Genomic DNA, 25,965 nt, shown 5'->3' on the forward strand with positions numbered 1-25,965 from the left:
ACCACAAGTTTCCCATATTGCTAAGATTATATGAATTAGGTTTGCAAGTTAATCCTCAAGTTACCTGTGACATATATAGTTCATCAAAGTTACACGCAAGTGGTACTTGGACTCCTTAGTAACGCTAATATTTTATGTTGCATGATAAAAAGATACTAAAAATGTAATTTTCGTGTGATACCACACAACTCAAAACATGTAGGAAAAGCAAACTGCTTTTAAGGATGAATAAACTTAAGGATGCCACTTTTGATTTATATTTCTGTGCATGACCATTATAAACTTGGTCCTGAAAGTACTTTTTACTACACGTCACTCACTGTGCTTCGAAAACAGAGCCTCACGTTAACAACTGCGCAGACTGAGAAATATTAGAACCCCGTGAGCCTGGCTGAACTTCATTCAAAGCGTGGAGTTTAGAAGCATAGAATGGTTTGAGTTGGAAGGGACTTTAAAGATCATCTAATTCCAACCCTCCTGCCATGGGCAGGGACACCTCCCACTGGATCAGGGGCTCCAAGCCCCATCCAACCTGGCCTGGAACCCCTCCAGGGATGGGGCAGCCACCACTGCTCTGGGCAACCAGAAACCGATATGAGAACCTAATACCTTCCTGGTGCTCAGGCCCATCTCCTCAGCAGCTTGACCGATCACAGCTCTCCTGGAGCTCCTAGGCAGGGACAATGGGACTGGATTTGCTTTTGGTTACCTGTGAGGGCAAAGATGATCTCTAATATCTTTTCCAACCTAATGATTCTATGATTTTACACACCCTGAAGGGTTTTGTGAGTGCCTACTTTTCTCGCAGTTCCTGTAGATGAGCACTTCCCAAACTCCTGTCTCATTACCGATGGCACAAACGCTGTTGGCCCTTACATTCCACCCGCACTTTACCAGGCAGTGCAGAGATAGGAAGAGGAGGAATGATTTTCAGCTGAAAGAGGGGAGATTGAGATGAGATTTTAGGAAGAAATGTTTTGCTGTGAGGGTGGGGAGGCCCTGGCCCAGGGTGCCCAGAGCAGTGGTGGCTGCCCCATCCCTGGAGGGGTTCCAGGCCAGGTTGGATGGGGCTTGGAGCCCCTGATCCAGTGGGAGGTGTCCCTGCCCATAGCAGGGGTTGGAACCAGGTGGGCTTTAAGATCCCTTCCAACCCAAACCATTCTATGATTCCATCAAAAAAATAATGTAAGATTTTAAAAAATAGAGATTCTTACTGATATTAATTTGTAGAAAACTACTGTCCTCTATCTTAAAAATTGCTAAAACTGAAGAATTCCTAAAAATATCTTAATAACTGTTCCTCAGTTAAGTAGAGGTAGGGTTGTTTACACTGTTCGATGAAAAGGAAAGATTGCCCACAGGAATTAAAGCTTCCAGAAGAAATATTTCCCAGTAATAAATAAATAAAAAGAGGCTGGGATAATTGCATCTAGACTACTCTTTCACTTGACCTTGGCAACAAGAAAAAGTTAAGTTTGGAAAAACCTCCCTCCCTTCCCCAGAGATTTTGCAGAAAACAGTAATAATAGTTTAAAAAAAAAAAATCATCATCAGTAGCGCTGAAGCAATTTCTTTATTGCCATGGCACCACGAAACCTCAGCCCTTTGTGCTGTAGGGCTTGAGGCTGGAAATGGATTATTTTGTTGGTGTTTTGAAAAAGCATCTCCTGCAGGCTGAGACAGCCCTCTTTTCCTCAGAAAGGAGGATTGGTTTTTAGAAGCTTGCACATGCAGAATTACAGAACCAAAACAGAAGCAAAGCCCAGTGTTCAAGGCGTGAGAGATGGAGGCTTTCCTGCAGATGACAAACTCACCCCGCTGTCAGCAAGGGGTGACATTCCTGACCTCTGCGGAGGTGTGGAGATTGGCAGGATGAGTGCGCACAACCTGCAGTACGTTGGCGCTTTGTGGGATGGCTCAGTCACTGCCAGATGTCCATATACCCTCCCCAGAATTAAACACCACGTCAACACTCACTAATGAGCAACACAACCAACCTATGGAAGCATTTACCCCCACAGGATAGCAAAACGTGATATTTAGTTGTATAGGGATATGACGGGAGAAGGGAGCGTTGCCAGACTCCGGCTGCCACGCTGGATTGAAGAGTGATGGTTCGCCCGTAAGCTCGCAATGAAAGAAAAGTTGCTTCTGAAAGACATAACGTTTTCTTTATAAAGAGCAACGCACAATGGAATAACACAGTAAAGTATAATTTATTGTCGATTAAATAATTACAGTCCAGTGCTACACTTCCTGCTGAGATTCTGCGAGCGGAACTGCAACTCAGGTGAAATATAAATTCCTAAATAACAAAAATGCTGATGTGACAATATGCATATTCGCGTTACTGGGTGTCGTTAGCATCGCCGAGACAAAAAAAAAAGATACACAATTGTCCTCCTAGAACTGCAGCACAGGTTATAGAGCAGCCAGCTAAAACAAAAGTGTGTACCAACTGTATTTGACTTGACTGTAATTAGCCAGGAAAGCTGTCCCCGTGGTGTTGCAGTCTGTGCAGGAGAAAAACAATACACTGTGAAATAGATCCCATCATTCCAAAAGCTCATCTGAGAGCCGAGCTTCTTCCAGGCATGGGTGTTCCTCAAGTAAGAGCAGCCATTCAATCCCTTCAGCTTTCTAACCCTAAGTAGGTTTTCTCTTACCACTAATAATACATGTAGTTTTGTACTTGAAAGAAGATACATCACAGGCGGAGATGTACAAGGAACATTATGTGGATAAAGTTTAGGCAAACATATTCTCTATCAGAATATTTGCATTCAAATACAATTAATACCATGGGCTGGAATAGTTTGAACACTGGATTCACTGTGAGCTCATCATTCCTTTCGCTATTAAAGCTTTTTCCTCAAACCCAGATCTGTTAACATTTGGAAGTTATAAGATGTACAATGCTTAATGTTTCCTTAGCCGAGCAGGCTGGGGTGCTGGGAAGGAAAGGAAGAAAAACGGGAAGCAGTCACGGGATTCTGCCCTTCTGCTCTGCTCTCACAAGATCTCACCTGCAGCCCAGCACTTAATTCTGGAGTCCTCAGCACCAGAACATGGATCTGTTGGAGTGAGTCCAGAGGAGGCCACAGAAATGATCCGAGGGCTGGAACACCTCCATACGAGGACAGGCTGAGAGAGTTGGGGTTGTTCGGCCTGGAGAAGAGAAGGCTGCAGGGAGAACTTAGAGCAGTTTCCAGGACTGAAAGGAGCTCCAGGAAAGCTGGGGAGGGGCTCCGGATCAGGGAGTGCAGGGAGAAGGACAAGGGAGAAGAGTTTTCAGCTGCAAGACGGGAGATTGAGATGAGATCTTAGGAAGAAATGTTTTGCTGTGAGGGTGGGGAGGCCCTGGCCCAGGGTGCCCAGAGCACTGGTGGCTGCCCCATCCCTGGAGGGGTTCCAGGCCAGGTTGGATGGGGCTTGGAGCCCCTGAGCCAGTGGGAGGTGGGGTGGAACTGGATGGTCTTTCAGGTCCCTTCCAACCCAAACCATTCTATGATTCTACAATGTGGCAACAGGAGAGGAACACGGGCTCTGAAACCACCGCAGACAAGAACAAAGGCGAGCACAGACTCTGTGCTTGACGTGTGACTCAGTGAAGTGTAGAGCGCCCCGAGTACAACCCATCCCCACAGCTGTAGGCAATCATGCTGATTAATCTGGCAAATCACTCCACAAATTAAGGAAATTAAAGATTGGAAAGGTGGTGTCACATCCAGCTTAGCAAAGCTGGTAGAAATTATTTTAAGTGCCAGAGGAACTTATTTTTCACCCTGCCAGGAAGCTTTCTCAATCGCCTCTGGTCCCACAATACATTAAACACCAAAGGACCCAACAACAATGTGACTAAATTTAAACCGCCCTGCAGCACATTTATCTGCTACGACATCATTTGGATGCAGCTGCTTTATTCATTCTCTGAATCCGGATAAAAGAAATCAGATGGCTTCAATCCTACATGGTTGAGAGAAAGAAGGGTTCGCTCTCATGACGAGGACAAACTCTGCCCAGGGAGGGGAGAAGCCGTGTGCCCCGTGACCTCACCCGGCAGAACACCTGCAACCACCACACAGGGCTGGAGGGGAAAGAGTAGCTGTGCTGGGAGGAAGGTCCATCTCTTCCAAACCTGACGTATCTCCAAGCTCATTGACCATTTCCCAACACGGTTGGTTACTAAAAATATGTTTACACTGCGTGATGCCCCCTAATTCATTTGGCACCAGAGAAAACACAGATCTTTGCACCAAACAAACAGTTGTACTAAAAAAAACCTGCAGTTGGCTGTGGCACACAAGACTCGGGCAGAGCGAGCAATGTCAGGGCTGCAACTTCAGCAAGAGCTGAGGCTGCTCAGCAGAAGCGCACGGGCTGCTCGGGGCGCAGGTGGAAACACGCACTGACTTCTCACCTCTGCCTATTCTTGTGCCAGATGGACCATTGCTGAGTATTGCCGAGTCCACCGCTGTGTCAATTGGAGATGATTTCTCTTCTCAAGGTAAAGTAATCCCTGCCCTCTTGCACAATGACAACCAGACTGCTCCGATACCCGAGTCAGATCAAGAAATCTGTGCACTACATTGCATTTGCAATGCAGGTATTCCATGACGCATTATTTATCCTGAAATTGGAATCTTCTATTTAGAAAATAAGGTCCTCTGTGTCCTTCGGAGAAGCTTCTAAGAGAGACAGTGGCTTGTTGGGAGCTGTGGCAGGAAAAACTGAGCGGGTATAATGCTACAGATGGTCAGATGCCACTCAGTTAAAAACCATACACGGCATTAAAGGAAAAAGTCTTTTGTTCTGCTGCAACACAGCTAAGCATTTCCACAAAGACAGGCAGAAGGGAAACCTTTAATGTCAAACTTACTCCAGGATAATGCATTGTCTCATCAGATTTCCTGACTCCTCATAGCCTTTCTGGGCACCACTCTGCTTCACAGCTGCTGCCCTCAGCCCTCAAAGCCAGCGCTGTCAAACCCCAGGGCAGCAACGCACTGCGTGGCGATGCTCAGCAGAACTGCGTGGGCTGGTCAGGGCACAGGGGGAAAACCAAGTATTTAGTGCTACGGGTATTTCATAGCATCATTTGGTGGGAGAAGACCTTTGAGATCACCGAGTCTGATCATCCCTGTCCACTACTAAACCAGATCCCTGAGCACCTCATCTGCCCGGCTTTTAAACATCTCCAAGGAGAGGGACTCGACCACCTCCCGGGGCAGCGGTTCCAGTGCTTGAGAACCCTTTTGGTGACATCCAGTCTAAACCTCCCCTGGCGCAACATGAGGCCATTTCCTCTCATCCTGTCATTTATTAATTGGGAGAAGAGCCCCGCACCCACCTTGCTACGACCTCCTTTCAGGGATTGTAGACAGCGATAAGGTCTCCCCTCAGCCTCCTTTTCTCCAGGCTAAACAACCCCAGGGCCCTCAGTTCTGCTCCTCGTGCAACTTGTGCTCCAGACCCTTCACCAGCTTTGTTGCCCTTCTCTGGACACACAACAGAGCATCATTTCCCACCAAGACAGACTCAACGATTTCAACACCATTGGGAACTGCACAGAGGTGGGTGGCAGAGAGCAAAGAACACCGATGCAGAATAACAACTAATGCACGGGAATTTTACCACATACAGAAAAAAATCACTGATGTTTTTAGCAAATGCTGGAGTGGAAGATTTTCCAATGAGTTTGCCATTTAACAGCAAATTATTTCCTCCGGAAAGTGGGAATAAATGCAACAGCTTCAAGTTAACCATTTTAACACTGCACACAAAGCTAACTTGTAAACACTCTCATTTGCTATCACCCAAATTAGATGTTGCAACTGTCAGGGCAATTCAGTCTTTTCCCTTCAGTGTACAGAGGAAGTCAAAAGTCATAAACTCATGGTTTTATATTTAAAAGAGAATTTGTTGTAGAACTCCCAGCGCAGCTATAGAACCATTCAACTGCAGTTTTAAAAGCTGATAAATTTGTTTACTTTCCTGTACAGACAATCAACAACTAGAGACCAATTTTCCCATAATGAGAACAAAACATTCCTTTCAGGGCAGGGCACTACCACAAGGCCAAGGGCTACCAAAAAGGTATCTTTACGAGGCACTTTGAGTCACGTTCCCTTTAACATAAATTTGGCAAAGCAATGCTTTTGAAACTATATTTCCCTTGCACTCTAGACTTTGCATTTGGAATCACAAACTTGTTACCAAGACCTAAGGAAGCAGCTTAATATACACTTTCACTTAGCAGAAAATTTCACCTCCTCGGGCACAGAACAGGTCCAGCCGTGTTGAGAGTACAGGCAAGGTGTGGATTTGGAGCACAGCATCCTGCTGTGGAAAGCAGCTCCCTTTCTGGTCAGCCCTGGAAGCCCATTTCCCAACCCCGAGGAACACAACTCCTGCAGATTTGAGGAGGTGTTTTCCTCCAGTAAAAAGAGCAGATGCCGCCAAGCCACGCTCTCGCAGGGAAAGAGCTGTTTCACACCACAAACAAAGCATGAAGTCTCTGTAAGGTTTCCTAACCAGCATTTCTGAGCCCAGCCCTGCAGCTGCTCCTCCTGCCCTCACACCAGAACAGGAGGAGAACCACGGCACGGAGTAGTGAACCAGCATCCACATTGCAACAGTCACGCCAGAGCAGGTTCCTTCTGAACACCTTCTCGCACGTGAGCTTCCCATAAATAGGCTGTTATCAGCATGAGTTGATTTCAAGACAGCAGACATGGAGCACAGGTATTTTTTACGGCAATTACAGTTGCCCGTAGCCCTGCATCTTACGTTTTCCAGGGAGCTGTGCTCAGAAGTTGCCTCCACACCAGCAGAGCAGAGCGGATCTGTCCCTCCTCAGGCGCCTCATGCTGCTGCTGCCTCCTGGCCACCCTATTATAACCTCACCTCACCACTGTCCAACTCTCCTCACCAGCACCTCACGCCTCTGTGGCTGCTGAGTCCACCGGGGAGGACCCACCACGCTCCTAGCACACTCCTGCTCCTGTCCCCTTTCCCCAGCGATGCCCCAGGAGGCACCCACAGGCTTCTCTTAGTCTAAAAATACACAGTTCCTACCCTGCAGGTACTGAGCATCTTATTTCTGTTTCAGGGAGATTCTTTAAGTTGCTAACACTTCTCATACACCGTTACAAAATGCATTATTTTATTAATGTCTTATAAGGGGGTCAACCGAGAGTAAAACTACGATAGAATCACAGAATGATTTGGTTAAGGGACCTCAAAGCCCATCCAGTCCCACCCCCTGCCACGGGCAGGGACACCTCCCACTGGATCAGGGGCTCCAAGCCCCATCCAACCTGGCCTGGAACCCCTCCAGGGATGGGGCAGCCACCGCTGCTCTGGGCACCCTGGGCCAGGGCCTCCCCACCCGCACATTTCTTCCTAAGATCTCATCTAAGTCTCCCCTCTTTCAGCTTCAAACAATTATCAATGTTCTTTCCCTTCCAATTAGAATTCTCATACAACTTGGAAATACACTTGTGACCCTACTGTGCCGGGAAAGACATCGAGCAGGTTGGTGTCACTTCCATGTTTGATTAATTAGTTGCCTCCAGAGTAAAGGTTTCATGGGGTTAAGAGGAGAGAGCAGCAGATCTGCTGGTCATCAGGCTGAAGGTTCAGCAGCAAGAGCCCAAGGCCACGACTAATTACCAGTTACTGACTCATTTTCTAGGACCACTTATCTGATCACGAAGGAAATGCTGCTGTTTCACAGAAGGAAAAGAGTAAACGCTTTCACCTACGGCACTATCTGGAGTCCGACGGTAGGTGCAGCCCATAATTCACCCACAGACCATCCACACGCACTTGTTCAGAGGGGCTGGCGGGGAAGCGTAGCATCACATTTATTGCAAGTATTGATTCACATATTATTAGGAACACAGTAGCACTTTCGGAAAGGTTATCGGAAATGTGAATATACTAAGTAACATCAGACATAAACCAATCATCTGGTGTGCTTCTCTACACGCTAAAGGTACTTTTTCCCCTAGATGTATCCACAACGCATAGTTATGGTTAGTAGCCCTCGTTCTGCTGGCATTCTTATCCACCTGACCTTTCCTGGCACCGGCTGCTGAAAACAAAGATCATAATAGAGTTTAGAAGACAAAAAAAAGGGGAATTAAAAAAAAAAAAAAAGGCATGTGAAGCTACGATCATAAGGCTCTGTTTGAGTCTGGCAAGCGAAGCTGCAATTTGGTTTTATCCTTATGGCCAAAAGCAGAACACTATGGAAGCCTGCTCCAAGAATAGAGAATTTACAGCTTTTATTAGGTTTAACAGATAACCAGGGTATGCTTTAGCAGCAGCCACTCTATGGATCAAAAAGATTTACAATTCATGTGAATATACTATATTACTACACTAGTATTACCACAAAAAATAAAAACTACTTGCTCCAGAGCGGAAGGCTGCTGCTACCTGGCTAATCTCAAGAGGTGTTTTTAACTTTACAAAGTCTTGCTATCGCACATCCTGCAGTTCTCGAGCTCAGGCGCTACAGCACAGGCATCCAAAAAATCTCACCCAAACGCCCAGTTTTACATATACTATGAATAAAATCTAAACAAAAAAATCATTTCCAGACAACTTCAGTCTCAAATCTCTTAAGTGTCTTAAATTTTTCTTAAATCTCTGGATATCAAACCCCTCTAATATGTTCTTGCTCCTGAGGATAATTAGCCCCCGAATTATTTTTTTTAAGTATACCTGAAATACATTGATACTTTACAAACACGTTTCAGGGTTAAGATTGGTAAGTAAACAAGTCTTTGGTAAATAATAACTACTCTGTTACTCAGTTAGAAAACTTAATTTGTAGCTCTAGATTAAATGACTTCTTAAATAACTATTTCTTTAATGAATAAGGCTCACATAGCACAATGCTGAATTGGATGGATGAGTTTAAATAGCAAAACCTGAATGATATTTTCAGGTTCCAAGTCCTGTTAAAAGTAGGTTCCTGCTTTGGCTCATTCTCTCTTTGTGCCCTTCAGCTGAATCGGAATGAGCTTTCTAATTAATTACCTTTCCGATATTTAAAGGTGTCATCAATCTAGAAAATACTGTCCATTGCAAGGATACATTCTACAGCAGATGCTGGATTGTACACTAAAAACTACAACAAACCAATTAGTTTAAGGTTGAATTAATACTTTATAGCTGCAGTATTTCCCAAAAACAGCTGTTTTAGCGCTTGTGCAGTAAAAACCATTGCACTACGCAAGCTTGTGCGAGTTGGAGATGGCTGCTTGATCCCAAAGGAAACCTAAAGGCACAGGACAGTGGGAATGTGAATGAAAATCTGATAACAAGCATTGGCACCCGTGTGATTACAAGAATCCAATTAAAAAATGAATGCCCAAACTGATATTGCTGTTGATTGTGTACTGGATGTCTTCACTTTGGCTAAAAGATATTATACCACATCCTTTAACAATAGCAGCATTAACCGATCTCGTCATTTCCGAGGAGAAATAAAGAGATGTCTGCTTTAGGTTGGGCTTAGAGAGTTTTTAGGGATTATTTTAAACACTTCCAAGAAATGATGAGATTCTTTTCAATGTCTGTTGCAGTTTTACTCTTCTACTACAGATTTTTAATCATATTCCTCGTTAAAGGATCAATAACATTGGAACCAATAAATAGTATGCTTTACAATAAATAATACTCAAAGTATTGTACTTAAATATAATGTAACACTGTAATAGAATCTTCAAAATCAATTCTGTTTTATATATTCTGCCGCAAAAATAACATTTCTAGTCAGAAGGAATTACTTATAAACCTAGCAGGATCTACCCATTCACGTGTGTGTGTAAACAACTTAACAAGGTTTATTATGTTTCCAGAAAAACTATGCTTTTACAGTAGGTTTTCAGCTAAATGTTATCATAATACCGTAGTAAATATATAACAGTGCTTATAATTAGCTCCATCACAAATTTCAATTAAAAAAAAGAATGGAGTGCCATTATTTATAAAGAGCAGCAGCTTTTCTCTTGCTTCACAAGTGACTGTATCTGTGTGTGAACAGAACGTTAGGGCGAGGCGTTCCAGAGGAACCGCAGCTAAGGTTGGATGAGGATGGTCTCATGATGAACAGTGAAGGTCCTGGCAATAAATACCTAGAAAGAATATAACAAATTTAGCAGAATTTACAGGCAAAGTGACATTCAAGAACAAAAGAATTAATTTTTCACGCGCCATACCTTAAAATGGTTGTAGGCAAGAAATTACATACAATGAATCCTATTTATAAAATATCCAAGGCGTTGGGCAGTAGCGAACTTAGGAAACAGATCTGAACTCAGAAAAACTCTTACCAAAATTTCAAGATGTTGTAGTAGGATCAAACATCTTTCCAGTTCTCTATGTTTAAAGCAAGGAGATAAATAAAACAATGGTGCCCCACGTAACGCTACCACCAAAAATTAGTACTTCATCCATTGCTCTCTGTTATTACAACACTATTTATTCAATTTAAACTGGGTAAAAAATGAAATTGATGTTACCCAGCTTTTAAAAGGAAATTTGTAAAAAACAGCTAACTAGGAAAAAACCAGAAATGTTCAGTTTTGGTTTCCAATTCTGATTTTCTATAAACAGACACGCCATCATCACTGCTCTACTAAAGCAATAAACAATGAGGCTACAACCTAGTAAGTCAGCAGCTATTTACCTTTTAAATTCAGGCAACTATAGAGCCTGTATTTTATGTAATACTGCAAGCAATAATTTATCTTATGCCTATTTATTCTTAAATCTCGTCATGTTATCATGTCCTAATAGTTAATTGCAGAAGTCATTAGATGAGCATGGTAAGGGTGCACAAACTCCATCCACACTAAATCAGAACTTCATCGTGAATTGCGTCGATGTTAGGATGGATTAACACAACGCACTGTATGAAGTATCGCTTAGAACTTTTTGTATCATTCTAGTGAATCAGATTGATTAATGATGATTAAAAGACTGATCCTACAAATCTGAGATAGAAAGAGCATCGCACTGTCAACGGGAGACAATCTATCGAAGTAAGCACATGCAGTCGGTTTGCTTAAGCTTTGAGAAAAGCTATTATTAGAAAAATATCATCATCGATATATAATTATTAAACAATTTACAAAAAAATAAAGTCTGATTTGGTGTGGGTTGGTGGTAAGCTTGATCATTACATCTCCAGGCTGAGCCCTACCACTGCCTGACAATACAGTAATAAACTCCAGTGCTTCCCGGAGTATGTGACGTATAAGAGATAAGATTCTTTAGCAAACTGTAAAGATCGCGCAGTAGATTATTTTTCCATTTTCTAACACCAGCGAATTTCTCAAAATATGAACAGTCTGCATTTTTAAACAGGTTGATTTTGGCTATTATTTTAAAGAGATTTTGGTACAGTTTTTGAGCTCTCCTATTGTTTTCTTTACACTTATAATTTTGTGAGAAAAAATGGCATTAATACACATTTACATTAATTAATACTCCTATTCATTCTCTTCATGACATATGAAGAATTTACAGCTAGGAGATGGGGTTGGATAGGAATTTTAAAAGTGAAAAAAGGACTCTGTGGCTTCTTTCATTATTTTTTTCCTCTACCCCGTGTACAAATCAATTTTCTCAGCGAAAGAGGTATCTATTTGTAATCTTTGAAAGCTTCAGTTTCAAAGATTTGTTTTATAAACACAAACAACAAAAAATTGGTTTGTGCTCAGAAAAAACAAAGTTCTTCAAATTAGATTTATAAAGTCTTGCAAAATTTACTTCTTTTCTACTTATTAAATTATACTCCGATCTCTTCTTTCACTGCACACAACTGTACAGAGATTCAAGAAGATTATTACAGAAACCTAGATGAAAAGTGAAATAATATTGTGTTTTTTCCCCCCTTTCTCAAAAAACAGTTCATTACGTTGCAGTTCTTGGCCACAATACGGAAAAGTGTTTCTTTCCACACATATTTTTCACTTCACAAATCCAGAATATCACAGTTAACCGGCATATTGCCGTATCCACAGTACAGGTGGATACATTTGTGGACATTAATATAAAAACCTGTAACTTTAATCAGTTGGAGCTGTTGTGATGCTCTGTTGCTGCACATGTACTGAAATTTAGGATATTGAAGGTTTAAACTCCTCTAGTCTGTGAAATTTATGAATAAACTTCCATTTAGCCTCCAAAGAAACACAGAAACTGGAGATGAGGAAGTTCTACTTCAAAGGGACCATCCCTTTCCCTGCCTTCCAAACGCAAGCTCTTTAGCTGCAGCACATTAGAGCAATCCCATCAGTTTAAATAGTTTGTCATTAGTCATGATGAAAAAAAATCTGCAATATTAACATCAAAAGCAATAAAAACTTCAAGGTTGACGATTTTTCTAGTCTTAGCTAATCAAAATGACTTTACCATACATCAGTAGATGTTAATATTGAATTTAATTTGGTTTGTGGCTAATATTCATCTACTTGTGCTGTGACCAAACAAATCTAGTTTCTGGTTGGTTTTACATTATGTTGGAGGACCTGAAGAGCCCTATGACAATAATAAACGGGGTTGGTGTGCCAAAGAACCACTCTGAGATAACAGCAAGTAAACAATTAGGTCATAAAATAAGTGTAACAGATAATATATCAAAGGTTCGCTTTCCACGTGACGTTTAACTCAAAGCCCTCCTAAGAAATGATGTCTGTAAGATGTTTTATATAAACAGAGCATTTGTAAGTTTATATACATAATACTTCAAATGACCATTATGGATAGAATTTGGAACCTAAGTAATTTAAATCTTACATTTAATTCTCCACCCAGGACTTATTTTCATGGTGGATCATTGACTCCCACAGTTGGGCACTTTTAGTCATCCCTCTACTGACGATATTATAACCCCTCTTGTATCGGGTTGGAGAACTGAACCAGCTAATGGAGAATCGGGTAAGTGCCAAATATTTTTTTTACTATATGATGCTGTTTTGCAAGGTTTGAAAATGTATTTGTTCTCTGTAAGACGAAATAATAAAGCTTTCCATGTGTAGGTTTTGGAAATCAACTTTGCAAAACTGTGCAATACAGTAAATCAGATGGCACTTACCTGACCCTTGGCTGGAGCTGTGCCCCTATAGCATCCCACTGCGAATGTGAAGCCAGAAGTATCCTACATGTTAAGATACCTCTAGGAATGCAAATCTGGAATCAGTGACTTTGAGGGATCTGAGAAGGGGAAGAAAGGAAATTTTCAGTTCACTTTATGGACAGCCTTTGTTGCACCTACTTGGGCAGTAAGCAACCAAGACTTGAATGCAGTTTCACACAGAACGTATATCCCTAATCTTCTTTCAGTGGCACTTCATGAGCGGGCTAGAGAGTTTAGAACAACAGAAACTCAGGACCAAGGGGAACGTTGGGAGTTTTGCCTTTTTTTTAATACATAGTGACCTAGGCTTAAAGAGAAGTGTAGCGATAGCGTCACAGACTAAAACCTGTTCTAATATTTATACTTAGGAAGAAAATATTGAAATGTATACCTTGTATTGTCCCAGTGGGTGCTAAACCCCGTTGGGGATCCTCTTGAATCCGATGAATATTTGTAAACCACCAGCAGGCAGTGTTTACAAAGCTCTACTATTCGTTGGCAACACTGGAGTTGCTCAGGAGTCACCACCTCTGTGCTTTTACAGAATATTGTCTCCCAGGAGCTCCTGTTATGGAAAAAGACACGACTTCTTGTTTTCTGTCACAAACTGCAATCCGAGAGCTTTACTGCTTTATCACACATTTAAAAATAGAGGAACAAGAGAAAAAGCATGACCTTGCCTGCTTACAGGGAAGTTCTATACTATTTAACACAAATGCAGATGCCGAGTCCAAAAAAACAAATTACAAAGTTAATCTTCATATGTGAAATGTCCACAGCCATTTTTCATTTGGTTTGTTCTCTAAAGTGTTTATAGGGCCATTACTTAGGTTTAGCACATAAAGATTTACTGTCAAATAACTGCATATGTGTCCTACAACAGGAATAACAAGAAACGCTGATTATTTTTAACAGGCTACCACCTGAATGCCAATGTGATGGGATAGCAAAGGAATTAATACAAATATACATTATTCCTAAACGCCTACACAGCAAAATAATGATCTTCCAGTTTAAGTACATGATACTACGAAAGCAATATGAAATTAATTTACAGGGGATTAGCACGTGCTCTGCTTCCTTATGCAAATAATCACAGGGAGAGTTGCTCAGTGTAGTCATTCAAATACTACTTATTCTATCTGGTCATCTACAATGAAGTTGAACTTACAAAGTTTATCTACAACAGCAGCAGAATGCAGACTATCAGGCTTTTGTGTTCTTAAAAAGCCATTTCTCTTTCCATACAAAACAGCAAACCTGAGGAAACCCACGTAAAACAGGTACGTTTTACCACAGAAGATGGCAACAGTTCTCTGCATACACCTCGACACGTGTTTGGTGCAAAATCTGACCAGATTACAGCCCGTTTACTGCAATCTGTTCTTTAAAGTTGCAGAACGAACCCAAAAGAAGAATGCTGAGAAGTTGTCCTCTCTCCTACAAAGGTGCTGTTGTGCGTTTCATAGCAAGAAGGACGCTTGTAACTGAACAAAAAAACATCCTGGGAAGGTACAAACAGCCCTTCTGTTTTCTTCTGTGATTTCTGTATTAAGTATGCAACATACAGAGTGATCTCTACACATACCGGATATTTGTGTATTACTTTTACAGTCTTGTTAGACTCTTTCACACAGAAACTCCTCTTACAAGGAGTCAAAGAATTTAACTCCACTTGGGAGTCAGCAAAGTCTTGTTCTGCATGAATTAAATTTTTGCTAGATAAGAAATTCTACTCTTTGTTGAACTCTTCTGCTGCCTCCAAGACTCTTCTCCCGAGCCAAGCAAGCAACAGAATTGTTCAAAGATTTTGAACCAAAACCATTCTTTGTAGAGGAAAAAAAAAGCCAAAAATGAACATTTTCATTCATATTAGATTTGCATATTAATATAAAACTCAAAACAATAACAGCATTATTTAAAGGGAATATAATTACTATATTTTATGACACCAAAAAATGAGCACTGGCATTGCCTTTGGCGTGAGGTGTCAGCTACACTTGTGACTCAATTCTTCCTTTGTAAGTCATGAGCTCCAATAGATACGGCAATGATTTGGCACTTACAGTGATGTGGCCTCAGAACTGACACCATCCAATGAAAGAGTCGACCTAAAGCTCAGACATTTTGAAAATTAGATATTTTTTTCCTTGGATTTTTACATGTTTAAATCCATTACTGAAACGGTTAGCCCTAGATTATTAATTTCTAATTATTCTATATCTTCAGGTGGGTTTAGAACAAATCCAATGTATCACAGCGTTCTGTTGACTGAAAATGAGAAATAAAATACGCCAGCATTGATTGTAATTGGGAAGTTATGATGACTACCAAGATAAGAAAAATAGGCTTACCCTGAATTACAGAAACAGTTCCACAGGCCCTGACCATGGCTCCAAAGCAAGCGATTAAATACACGGTTAAAGAGACGGTACAGATGTAAGTTTTCAATGTCTGGAGCCTTCCAGAGACGCTGTAGAACTGTGCGAACGCTTGTCCTGACTATATCCAAAACCTAGGGAAGAATATTCCAAGGAAATCAAAGCAAAGGCATATTGCAAAACCCAAACCCAACTGTTCGCTCATTGCCTGTGTGCGCACACACAAACACACACACACGCGGAGATGACTGCAGAGCTATGAATTCCCACAGATGTCTGTGTTTCATTTTTGTGCATTCATCAGCAAACTTTTATGCTACACTTTTTCTGTCAATAACATTTTGCAAACCTCAATCAAAATATTTCATTTTTACGACAGAAAAGTTCATTTCTGCTTTTGTCAGCCTGTTCAACACTAGTTCATTTGAATGACGATAGGAGTCTAAAAAGAAATAAAACGGACACAATTACAGACTAGAAGCAACATAATTAACAACCCAAATATTACATACTTGAAGATTATCTCTTCTTTTCCCCCTCCCTTTTAAATATCATCTATTTTATAAAGAACTTAAATGTCCGGAAAAGCTACAGACTGCTTTTGGTGTAATGTCTGTCGAATCTCAGTACTACCCTAGATCAAACCATTTTAGCTTACCTTTCACACAGGAAACAGCGTGGTGAAATCAGGAAGAAAATAACCAGTAAGGTATTTAAAACAGCAACAGTTATAGAAATGCAAAGGATTTATTATATACAGACTATATTTAAAAGCAAGACAATAAAATCTGTCCTAAACAAAAGCCTATGGTTCAGGTAACCTATTAGTAAAAATAGAAGGTTGCCCAGAGCAGTGGTGGCTGCCCCATCCCTGGAGGTGTTCAAGGCCAGGTTGGATGAAGCTTGGAGCTCCTGATCCAGTGGGAGGTGTCCCTGCCCATGGCAGGGGTGGAACTGGATGATCGTTAAGGCTCCTTCTGACTCAAACCTTTCTACGATTTTAGGATTTCCTGTAAAGTAGACATCCTTACTGCCTCTTTTGCAAAACAGCCTCTTCCACAAAACAGTCAGACTCAAGTGGGTGGTAAACCAATGGCGGAATTCACCTACTTAGTATAAGATGTTGCAAATTCTAAAATTTAGAAGCGACAATACTTGCCCAGGACACTTTCAGTTGTGCACGAGAAACCCATTTACACAGTTAAACATCTGACTCGCAAAGGGTTAAATGGATTTAGTAAAACATTAACGTATGGAAACATGGTGTAGAGCTTCCATTTTTTGGTCCTTACAAAGCGTTGTTTGTAAATAGACTGATTAGACACGATGAAAGAGAAAAAGCATAAATAAACCAAATGTTTGCAATAGCACAATGGAGCTGTGCATTAAAGAGAAATGATTAACAGGCACAAAATACACAGATGCCGAATAATGACAACCTCAATGAAATCGCTAATTCACATGTTATTTAAGATCTTTTCTGAAGACCTAGGATTAGTCCGCATGTGTAGGTCTTGTGCTAATTCCATGCACATATGCACACATATGTGAATACAATGCTGTCCTCCCTGTTAGGAATCACTGAAACCACACTTGAGGTCTCTTCCTCCTGAAGAGTGACATTTAAAAGAGTAGTAAATGAAGAGTGGTGATCTCGTTTAGTGACTGCAGGAACTAAACCCAATTTTTGGGCAGCCCCACGCTTAAGGAATGGGTCAAGATCTTCAGATATTCCCTTAGCAGCATGAGCCTACCGCTTCTCAGGCAGCCTTTCCCTTGTGTCTTGCTTGATAAGGCTTTTCCAAACAAATGGCTGGTAGCTGGGGTTGAATGAATCCATTTGAGCTAAATAACATAAAGGGTCAACTATACATTTCTTCGCAACGTTATACTGACTATTATTTATCATGTCTGCAAAATAGAAAAATTCCACCTTGTACAGAACGTAGAATCATAGAATCATTGGGGTTGGAAAAGTCCTCTAAGATCATCCAGTTCACCATCAGCCCAATACCCCCATGCTAACTAAACCATGTCCTTGAAATGCTGCGTCTGCACACTTTTTGAAGACCTCCAGGGATGGAGACTCCACCACTTCCTTGGGCAGCCTCTTCCAGTGCTTCACCAAAGATGTTCTCACTAGTCCAACAGATGCGTACTAAGAACTATGATGTCAATATGTAGCATTTTCTTTTACTTTAGCACCCGGAGTAGAAAAAAACCTAAGGACCGAACCTCACATCTTCTACCAAGCTGCAGACTGCCAGGTATTCTGGAAAAAAAAAAGTCCTTGCTGTTTTTACTGTGTTGATATTGCCACTATGCCAGAGGGGAAAACGTCCCAGTTAATCGTTCTTAGTTTGCAAACATGGCCTCAATCATCCACTTAAGAAAAGAGACAAGGCATTGCACAAGAGCTGGAACTGCACGAAACCTACATCTCCATTTTTCTAAGTTAATTTTCCTTGTTTGCCTTCATCTTTCTGTTTATTTTAGTTTACATCATTTACCTTAACATAACCAATTACCCAGGTGCAACAGAACAAGATGTTATGAAAGAATGTTTTCAAAACAAGACGTACAGACCCTCTGGTAACCATCAAACGCATTTAAAGCAATTGTGTAAAGTGATGTAAGAAAAAGCAGTCCCAACTCCACCCACAGAAAAGGCTCTTTTTCCTAAAAGTCTTGGCAGACTAAATCTCATTTTAGCATGTATCGACTTCCTTCGCTTACTCTAAACTCGTTTCTCAATGTCTGCTGTACCTCTGCTGAAATGCCAGAATATTAAACACTAAGAATATGAGTAGAACTTTAATTTTTCTACATGATATTGAATAATTCTTAAGAAAATATACCTGTCAGAGATGAACATCATGAAATCTAGAACATTGCCCAGGTATTTTTCTTCCCATGTTTTAGAGCTTCCCAGTAAGAACGGTAAAGGGGACTGAGTTTCTGGTTTGTATTTCACAAAGTTGCAGAAGGTACCTTTGAGACAGATTCCTTACTTGCATAAATATTCTCCACCTTGAGCTCACTTCTGCTTTACCCACCCCACTGGAATATAAAACATACTTCTTTCAAATCAACAAAAGCTTACACATTTGGCAGTCCTCGGCTGCAATGTCATTGTCAAAGTTAATCCGTTTTTATAAACTACCCTTCTAAGAATAACTATCTGATTGCTTGAAGGGATTGAGGTTAAAAGCAGTTTAACAAAAAAAGGCAAATCATTTCTAGTGCAAGCAAAGATGAAGGGCCCTATAGTGCTTGAGGAATTATAAGTGTCCTTAAGTTGTAAAAAGATCTCCTCAAAAGAAGAGTAAAGAAATCCCTATTTCTGATTGTGCAGGTTTTGCTAATAACGACCTGGCAGATCAACCTGCATCATCCCGACTTTGTACACGTGCCCTTGGCTTTATCATGCAGTCAAATAAAGGACAAAATTTTAGGCTGTCTGAAATAACGCTTAAAGGAGACAATTCTGACTAGATTGAAAAAGACACAGGTGAATTGAGACAGATGGCAAAGGAGCTTAGGAAGGGCAAGTGAAGAATCATAGAATGGTTTGGGTTGGAAGGGATCTTAAAGCCCATCCCACTGGATCAGGGGCTCCAAGCCCCATCCAACCTGGCCTGGAACCCCTCCAGGGATGGGGCAGCCACCACTGCTCTGGGCACCCTGGGCCAGGGCCTCCCCACCCGCACAGCAAAACATTTCTTCCCAAGATCTCATCTCAATCTCCCCTTTTTCAGCTAAAAAACACTCCTCGTTGTCCTATCCCTACACTCTCCGATCAAGAGCCCCTCCCCAGCTTTCCTGGAGCCCCTTTCAGTACTCTCAGTCCCTCAAAGGGCAGATTTATCAGTCTCCCTGTGGCAAGTCTTTCCTCTAATTTTGGTGGAGAAGGGTTGAAAGAGACACCTTAACCATTCTTCTGTGAAAGCCCTGTATCTCAGTCGCCACAAGGGGCCCAATCTGGTGACTGCTTTCCACTTGTGGCATCGTAGATTAAAGAAAGCAATTCTAGTGAGACATACCCACCAGTTCCAACTGTTCCAAAGATTCCTGCTGAGAAAATGAGATCTCCATTGCTGCGGTGTGAATTTTGGGCCCTGTTATCTGTGTATGCATCTATATATTCCCCCGCTCCCTTCTAGCAGCTCTTCCTCCATGTCAACATTCTCTACAAGCCCCTAATAAGACCCTGGTTTTGTACTGAAAGCTACAACTGCCATGCGCACACAACAGAAAAGACCTCCGTGTGCGTATATTTGGATTACAGTACTCTTTCCTGGAACTAAAAAGCACTCAGATACCATTTTAAGCACAGGACCATCCAGCAGAACAGCTGCAGATATCAAATGAAAAATGACACAATGAAGTTGGTTGCTCTACTGATTCTAGTCAACGGCATAAGAAATAATTCTGCTAAATTATAGGTCTGTCCTACCACTTGACATGGTTTAAAAAGAATTTTGATTAAATTACAGCCTCCTACATTTCCAATTTCTTCTTCAGTTTGTCATGTCTAATTTAGTTTGAGAAAGCTGTGTGGACACACACTCCATTTAATATCTGAACTTCACTTGAATAGTCAAATACTTTTATATCACATGGCATCACATTAAACGGACATGTTTTCTCTGTCCAGTATGAAAATACAAGCATTTAACGCAGTATTCAATAAAATACAATTTGAAAGAGTAAGGATTACACTGCTGATTTTATAAAAAGTACTTTGAGATGAGGATCCAAAATCGTTCTTCCATTCTTCTGTAACGATCTACCAACCTTTTCCAATTATAATATTTATCATGTATGCAGCATTTTGATTAAGTTACTTTCTTTTATGGTCTATAAAACTAGATTGTGAAACTGAGACACACACGAGACTAAATGCCTGGAACTGATATGCTAATCCACCTAATGTGTCAGTGCCTGAGGCAGAGAAAGAGCCAAAATACTGCTTGAGGGACACCAGAGTATTAATAATAGATATAATTTCTGCTACATTAAGGAAAATAAATATTACACAGGAAGATGATTTTGACTGACATATGACATACAGATATGACTAAGACACATAATTAACACGTCAGATTTTGAACAGATTAAAAATTCTTTAATAGCAGATGAGTGAAGACAGAATGATAAACAAATATAACTAGTCCTTTGCAAGACTAAACCAGTGAGTAGACTATTATAATCTTCGCTTGGCAGGTCTGTTTTTTATTCAACAAAATCTGTTGTAATACCGTTGGACAAAGAGTCAAATAACCAAGTGTGATATCTCTAACTCTAATGGAGTTTTAACACGGTCTGAAACTGCTGACTGGTTTATCCCTTATCAATCAAACCTGTTGAATTAATACATTTGTAAGAACGTTTGCTAAAAATTAAGTATGTAAGCACAATCATTTATTTGTTTGCTTTGCTTTCAGCAGACCGATTTTTTAAGATATTGTTTTTGAAATTATACCCCAGGATAATTACGTTTGTCTAAATATAGAGCAACATCATTTCCAGCAATGGAATTAAATGATATATATAAGTTAGCGTTAATAGCCGGTATTTTAGCAGCTCAGGTCACTCCCAGCTACTGCTAAACACCAGCAGAAACTTTGTTATGTGTCCGCTTTCAGATGATCTTCAAAAAATGAAACCCGTGTACTTACTTTTCGTTGCTTTACAGAATCCAGTTTTATCAACCAATAGGATGCAACTTTTGTTTTATGATACTTCCAATTATCCATAATCTGTAGTCATTGCAAAACACAAAAGAAATACACATAAAAACAATTGAAATCTTGCATTTCATTCCTGGGCATTCCTAAAGCATCTAAAAGACCTCTGTGAAAAGAGCTATACTCTAAAAGAAACAGAAAAATATTTCAAAATTTATGTGAGGAAACGTTTGCAAAGACATGCTCAATCTTTCAGTTGAATTCTACCCTCTTTTCCACCTGATTTTTGACAGCTGTACACTACAAAGCAAACAGAAACTTGTCTTCACTAATTTAACCGGCATTCCTTGAACACAGCAACAAGTTCACTAATGCCTAAAGGTTAATCTGTTCAAACGGCGATATTTGTTGCATTAGAGAAACCTTGATAAACATCCTTTCTATAAATGATCTGCAATGCTTTCCTTTTGTGATATCTGAGCGCTACCAAAATAGCGACAGCTGTGAATGCACATTTTTGTTATCCTGTTCTTATTTTATCTTTCTATTGTATTCCAGACCTATGACAAGTTCTGCTCCTCTGACAACTAATATACCATCACACGTTGCATCCAGGATGAAGTATTATTTCTCATTAGAAAATAGTTAAGGCCAGACGAATATACCAAAGAATTCTGCAACAAGAAAGTGCTTTTACAACCATGCTGAGGTTGTATGAGAAAGCACCACTAGATGGAGTGCAGACACACAAACACAAAAACGTCTGAAGAAGAAAATGTAAAGAAGCATTTTATTTCTGCCCCTAAGATGACAAAAACTATATGCTAGTTATGAATACTATCTTCTAGAATCACCCAAATCAACCATCACCACAGAATAATTCCTCTCCACTGTGATGTAGCTGCACAGATCACTAGAGATCTAACCAACATTTTTAAAGTTCATGGGGCAAAGGACATTTCCAATCGGACAGTGAATTAGATTAATTTTAACACACTGTGGACTGTGCTTATGACACCAGAATATAGGTGTTAATATAAATTACTAGATCACTCTACATCTCTACTAAACCGAGAAAAGAACTTCTACTTTCACTGTTTTTTTTTTCCAAGCCAATGTTAGTTTCTGTGCACCAGACTTAGAAGGGATTTCAACACCATGTATTTTCTGCCTATATGTCTGAATATTCATAGAACAGAATCACAGAATGGTTTGGGATGGAAAGAACCTCAAAGCCCATCCAGTCCCACCCCTGCCACGGGCAGGGACACCTCCCACTGGCTCAGGGGCTTCGAGCCCCATCCAACCTGGCCTGGAACCTCTCCAGGGATGGGGCAGCCCCCACTGCTCTGGGCACCCTGGGCCAGGGCCTCCCCACCTTCACAGGAAAACATTTCTTCCTAAGATCTCACCCAAAACTCCCCTCTTTCAGCTGAAATCCATCCCCCCTTGTCCAATCACATATTCGGTGCTGCTTTTCAATTGCCCTTTAGATCAGGCGTTGTTTCACATGTCCTTGATACCAAATGAGGTGGCTCAGGACAGCGTTGGATGTAAGAGAGAGTAAGCTGGCAGACCAGAAGAGCCAAAAAGAGTGTGACTGGTGTTCTTTATGACCAGCAAACTTCCAGTTTGCCTTGCAGCACCCCATTCTGAGTATTCAACAGCAAGTTAAATGTGTCAGGATGTGCACTAACAATATCAGATGAAATATAAACTGTTAATGAATTGTAACATTCTTTTCAGCTTACTTAAAAGTTTGAACTTTCTCCACAATGAAAACTGATTTTTTTCTAACCTTCCTGATTGTTTTTCATATATTTTATGAAGACATAGGAATGTTTTCAGTGCTGCTTTTTCAAGGTCAGAAAGCATGCAAAGCTCCAAGCTTTTGAAATCTTTTGAATTATCCTGAGTTATGGAAGCTTTAAGGCCACAGGAGCTCATGAATCATAAATTAAGCTCTCTACTTTCCTTCATTTTAGTGGCCTAAACAGTAAGAGTCTCGCTCGTAATTCTTCTTTTGTATTTATAGGTACTTACATCTGCTATAATTAATTCTGATTCTTCATCTGTTTTTCCTGGGAACTTCATTCTCATGTCATTGATAATGAGAAGAGTCTCTTTTGTCAAAGCAGCTTCTTGCTCTTTTGTTTTCTGTTGCAGCAAAGACTCACTCTAAAAGCCAACACGAAGCAGAGGAGCGTCATTAGATCACACTACAAAGATGTTTCCTTGATAAAAATCAATTCTAAATAGGGTGATGCAAAATATACTAAGCCTACTGACATAATACCTAATACATAACTAATACACACACGTACACTAATGCATCGCCACTACTTACAGTTGTCAAGAACTCAAAGAAAAGCAGTTTGCATGAAAGTTTGTTTGCAACAGAATAAACAAATATATATTTTATATTTATGATGCCCACTATTTGAAATATAAATTTGAAATTTAAATAACAGTGTGAATTTAAATTCAACATAATGAAAATAAATTATTCCTCGCAAGACCTTCCTTTCAGCTCTGCACTGCAACAATTGAATAGAAACTGCCACTTCTAGGTCACTGTGCCAAGATTTCAAGAAGCTTTAAAACGTGAAGACCCTTTGCTCCTACTCTGGTCAGTAAGGGTTCTGACAGTGCCCTTGTTTAAAATATCAGTGCTTTTTACACCAACACCACCTGAACCCTTAAAGTGCATTCTCAGGAGCATTTAGGGGTTCTCTTTACATCTTATACACAAGGTAGAAGTATTTTTGATCCTTTTTCTTGACTTTTCATGGAATCATAGAATAGTCTGGGTTGGAAGGGACCTTAAAGATCATCCAGTTCCAACCCCCCTGCCATGGGCAGGGACACCTCCCACTGGCTCAGGCTGCCCAAGGCCCATCCAGCCTGGCCTTCAACACCTCCAGGGATGGGGCAGCCACAGCTTCCCTGGGCAACCTGGGCCAGGGCCTCTCCATTGGCATGGTGAAGAAATTCTTCCTCATGTCCAGTCTCAATCTGCCCCTCTCCCGTTTACACCCATTGCTCCTCATCCTATCGCCACGAGCCTTTGTGAACAGCCCCTCCCCAGCTCTCCTGGAGCCCCTCCAGCACTGGAAGCTGCTCTAAGGTCTCCCTGGAGCCTTCTCTTCTCCAGGCTGAACAACCTCAACCCTCTCAGCCTGTCCTCATACGGAGGTGCTCCAGCCCTCACATCATCTTTGTAGCCTCCTCTGGACATGTTCCAACAGCACACTTTCGCATACTTTTGTATGCCCTTTTTTAGGCATTTCTAAACTTCAGTATTTTGTAAGACCTACAATACTTTAGTATATTTTCACTAAAGTAAGAAATGAATATTTTTCAAGTCTAACAAAATATTTTGCTATATGATACATAATAGCGTGGCAGAAACAATCAGATAGCAAATCCACCTTTGTTTATGAGTGCTATAATAATACATCAATGATTCCTAACTATAAATTACTTAATCTAAAAACTTAGTTTCTTTACCTTCCGTACATTTGCATCTTACCAGCCTCCAAATATGACAATAAACTGCTCTTTTCTTTCCCAAAGGATAGATAAACTAATACTTTATCTTGCACAAATGATTTCAGTTTATAAATTTAAATTTTATTCTAGCAGTAATATATAGTATATTATTCTTAGTTGCAAAAATAATTACGAACAGAGCTCCCTCCACAATACAGTGCTAAATTACGGGTAGTTCTCATCCATTCTGTAAGTAATTTTATTCACATTACTTTAAGAAGCATGACCTAAGCTCTGTCACCCAACATAATTGTTCTGCAGCTCATATTGAGGAGCTTCCTCAATGAAAAACAGAATACGGTTTCTTCCTAATGTTAATTTAAGTGAGTAGCCCATTTTTAATGTCAGATGGTAAGGTACTGTTTTTAATCTTTTAGTAATTTGTATTTGATATAGAGTTGATGTGAATAGAAAAATCTATATTAGCCCCGTCTCATTAAACTCTCGGAGTATATCTTGATGATAAAAAGGGCACTTTTTAAACTTTAGATAGCTAATGTGATAAAAAATACCTTTAACACATTGTGGTGAAGACACAATCCTAATGACTTTCCAATTCTATTGGCTGACTTTAAAGATGGAAAACCATGTTAAGGAGTATTTCACAAGCTGTCGGGACACAATTTTAAGAGCATCCTTTTTCATCATTTAGACAAAGCCTCACAGGCAAAACAGATAATGAGTGTACTACCAGATAAAAATGATGATTAGAGACGGTAAATACTATGAAGTGAGTTCATTAGCATCACAGAAGGATTTCTCACAATCAAAGCTCACCACAACAGAGAAAGGCTGTGAATATGGTCTTGCCCCACCTCCAGATGGAATTATTTGGGGGATGAACTACACAGGTCAGGCACCAAAGCATGAATGGAAACACACTGGCACCAGCACTCAATACAATACTGAATGAGGCGGGGGGACTGATTCCAGCAAATGCTGCCTAGGGATAAGCGGATGTGTGCTCAACCATGCAAAGACAAAAGAAGGAATGCCTGGGTTGTGAAGGAGATACCAAAAGAGGAAGACAGTCTAGCCACAAAAGGAAAAAAATAACGGTTCAGAAGTACATCGTGAAATTACAACTAACCACACAAATTTAGAATCATAGAATCATAGAATTGCTGAGGTTGGAAAAGACCTCTAAGCTCATCCAGTCCAACTGTCAGCCCAAAACCACCAT

At 40.6% G+C, this 25,965-nt stretch overlaps 1 protein-coding gene across 1 annotated transcript in view; it reads right to left on the bottom strand.

Moving 5' to 3' along the window:
* Nucleotides 1-7,358: 7,358 nt before the first annotated feature.
* TTLL7 (tubulin tyrosine ligase like 7) overlaps nucleotides 7,359-25,965 on the bottom strand; it is a 71,783-nt gene continuing 53,176 nt past the window's right edge. Inside the window, exons 17-21 of the mRNA XM_054072574.1 lie at nucleotides 23,274-23,408; nucleotides 21,222-21,302; nucleotides 15,514-15,674; nucleotides 13,551-13,724; nucleotides 7,359-10,151 (exon numbers count right to left, since the gene is read on the bottom strand). Of these exons, the coding sequence (XP_053928549.1) occupies nucleotides 10,031-10,151; nucleotides 13,551-13,724; nucleotides 15,514-15,674; nucleotides 21,222-21,302; nucleotides 23,274-23,408 (672 nt within the window). The 3' untranslated portion in view covers nucleotides 7,359-10,030. The remainder of the gene's footprint in view (nucleotides 10,152-13,550; nucleotides 13,725-15,513; nucleotides 15,675-21,221; nucleotides 21,303-23,273; nucleotides 23,409-25,965) is intronic.

Source organism: Cuculus canorus, chromosome 8, assembly GCF_017976375.1.
Source record: "Cuculus canorus isolate bCucCan1 chromosome 8, bCucCan1.pri, whole genome shotgun sequence".
NCBI classification, from domain to species: Eukaryota; Metazoa; Chordata; class Aves; order Cuculiformes; family Cuculidae; genus Cuculus; species Cuculus canorus.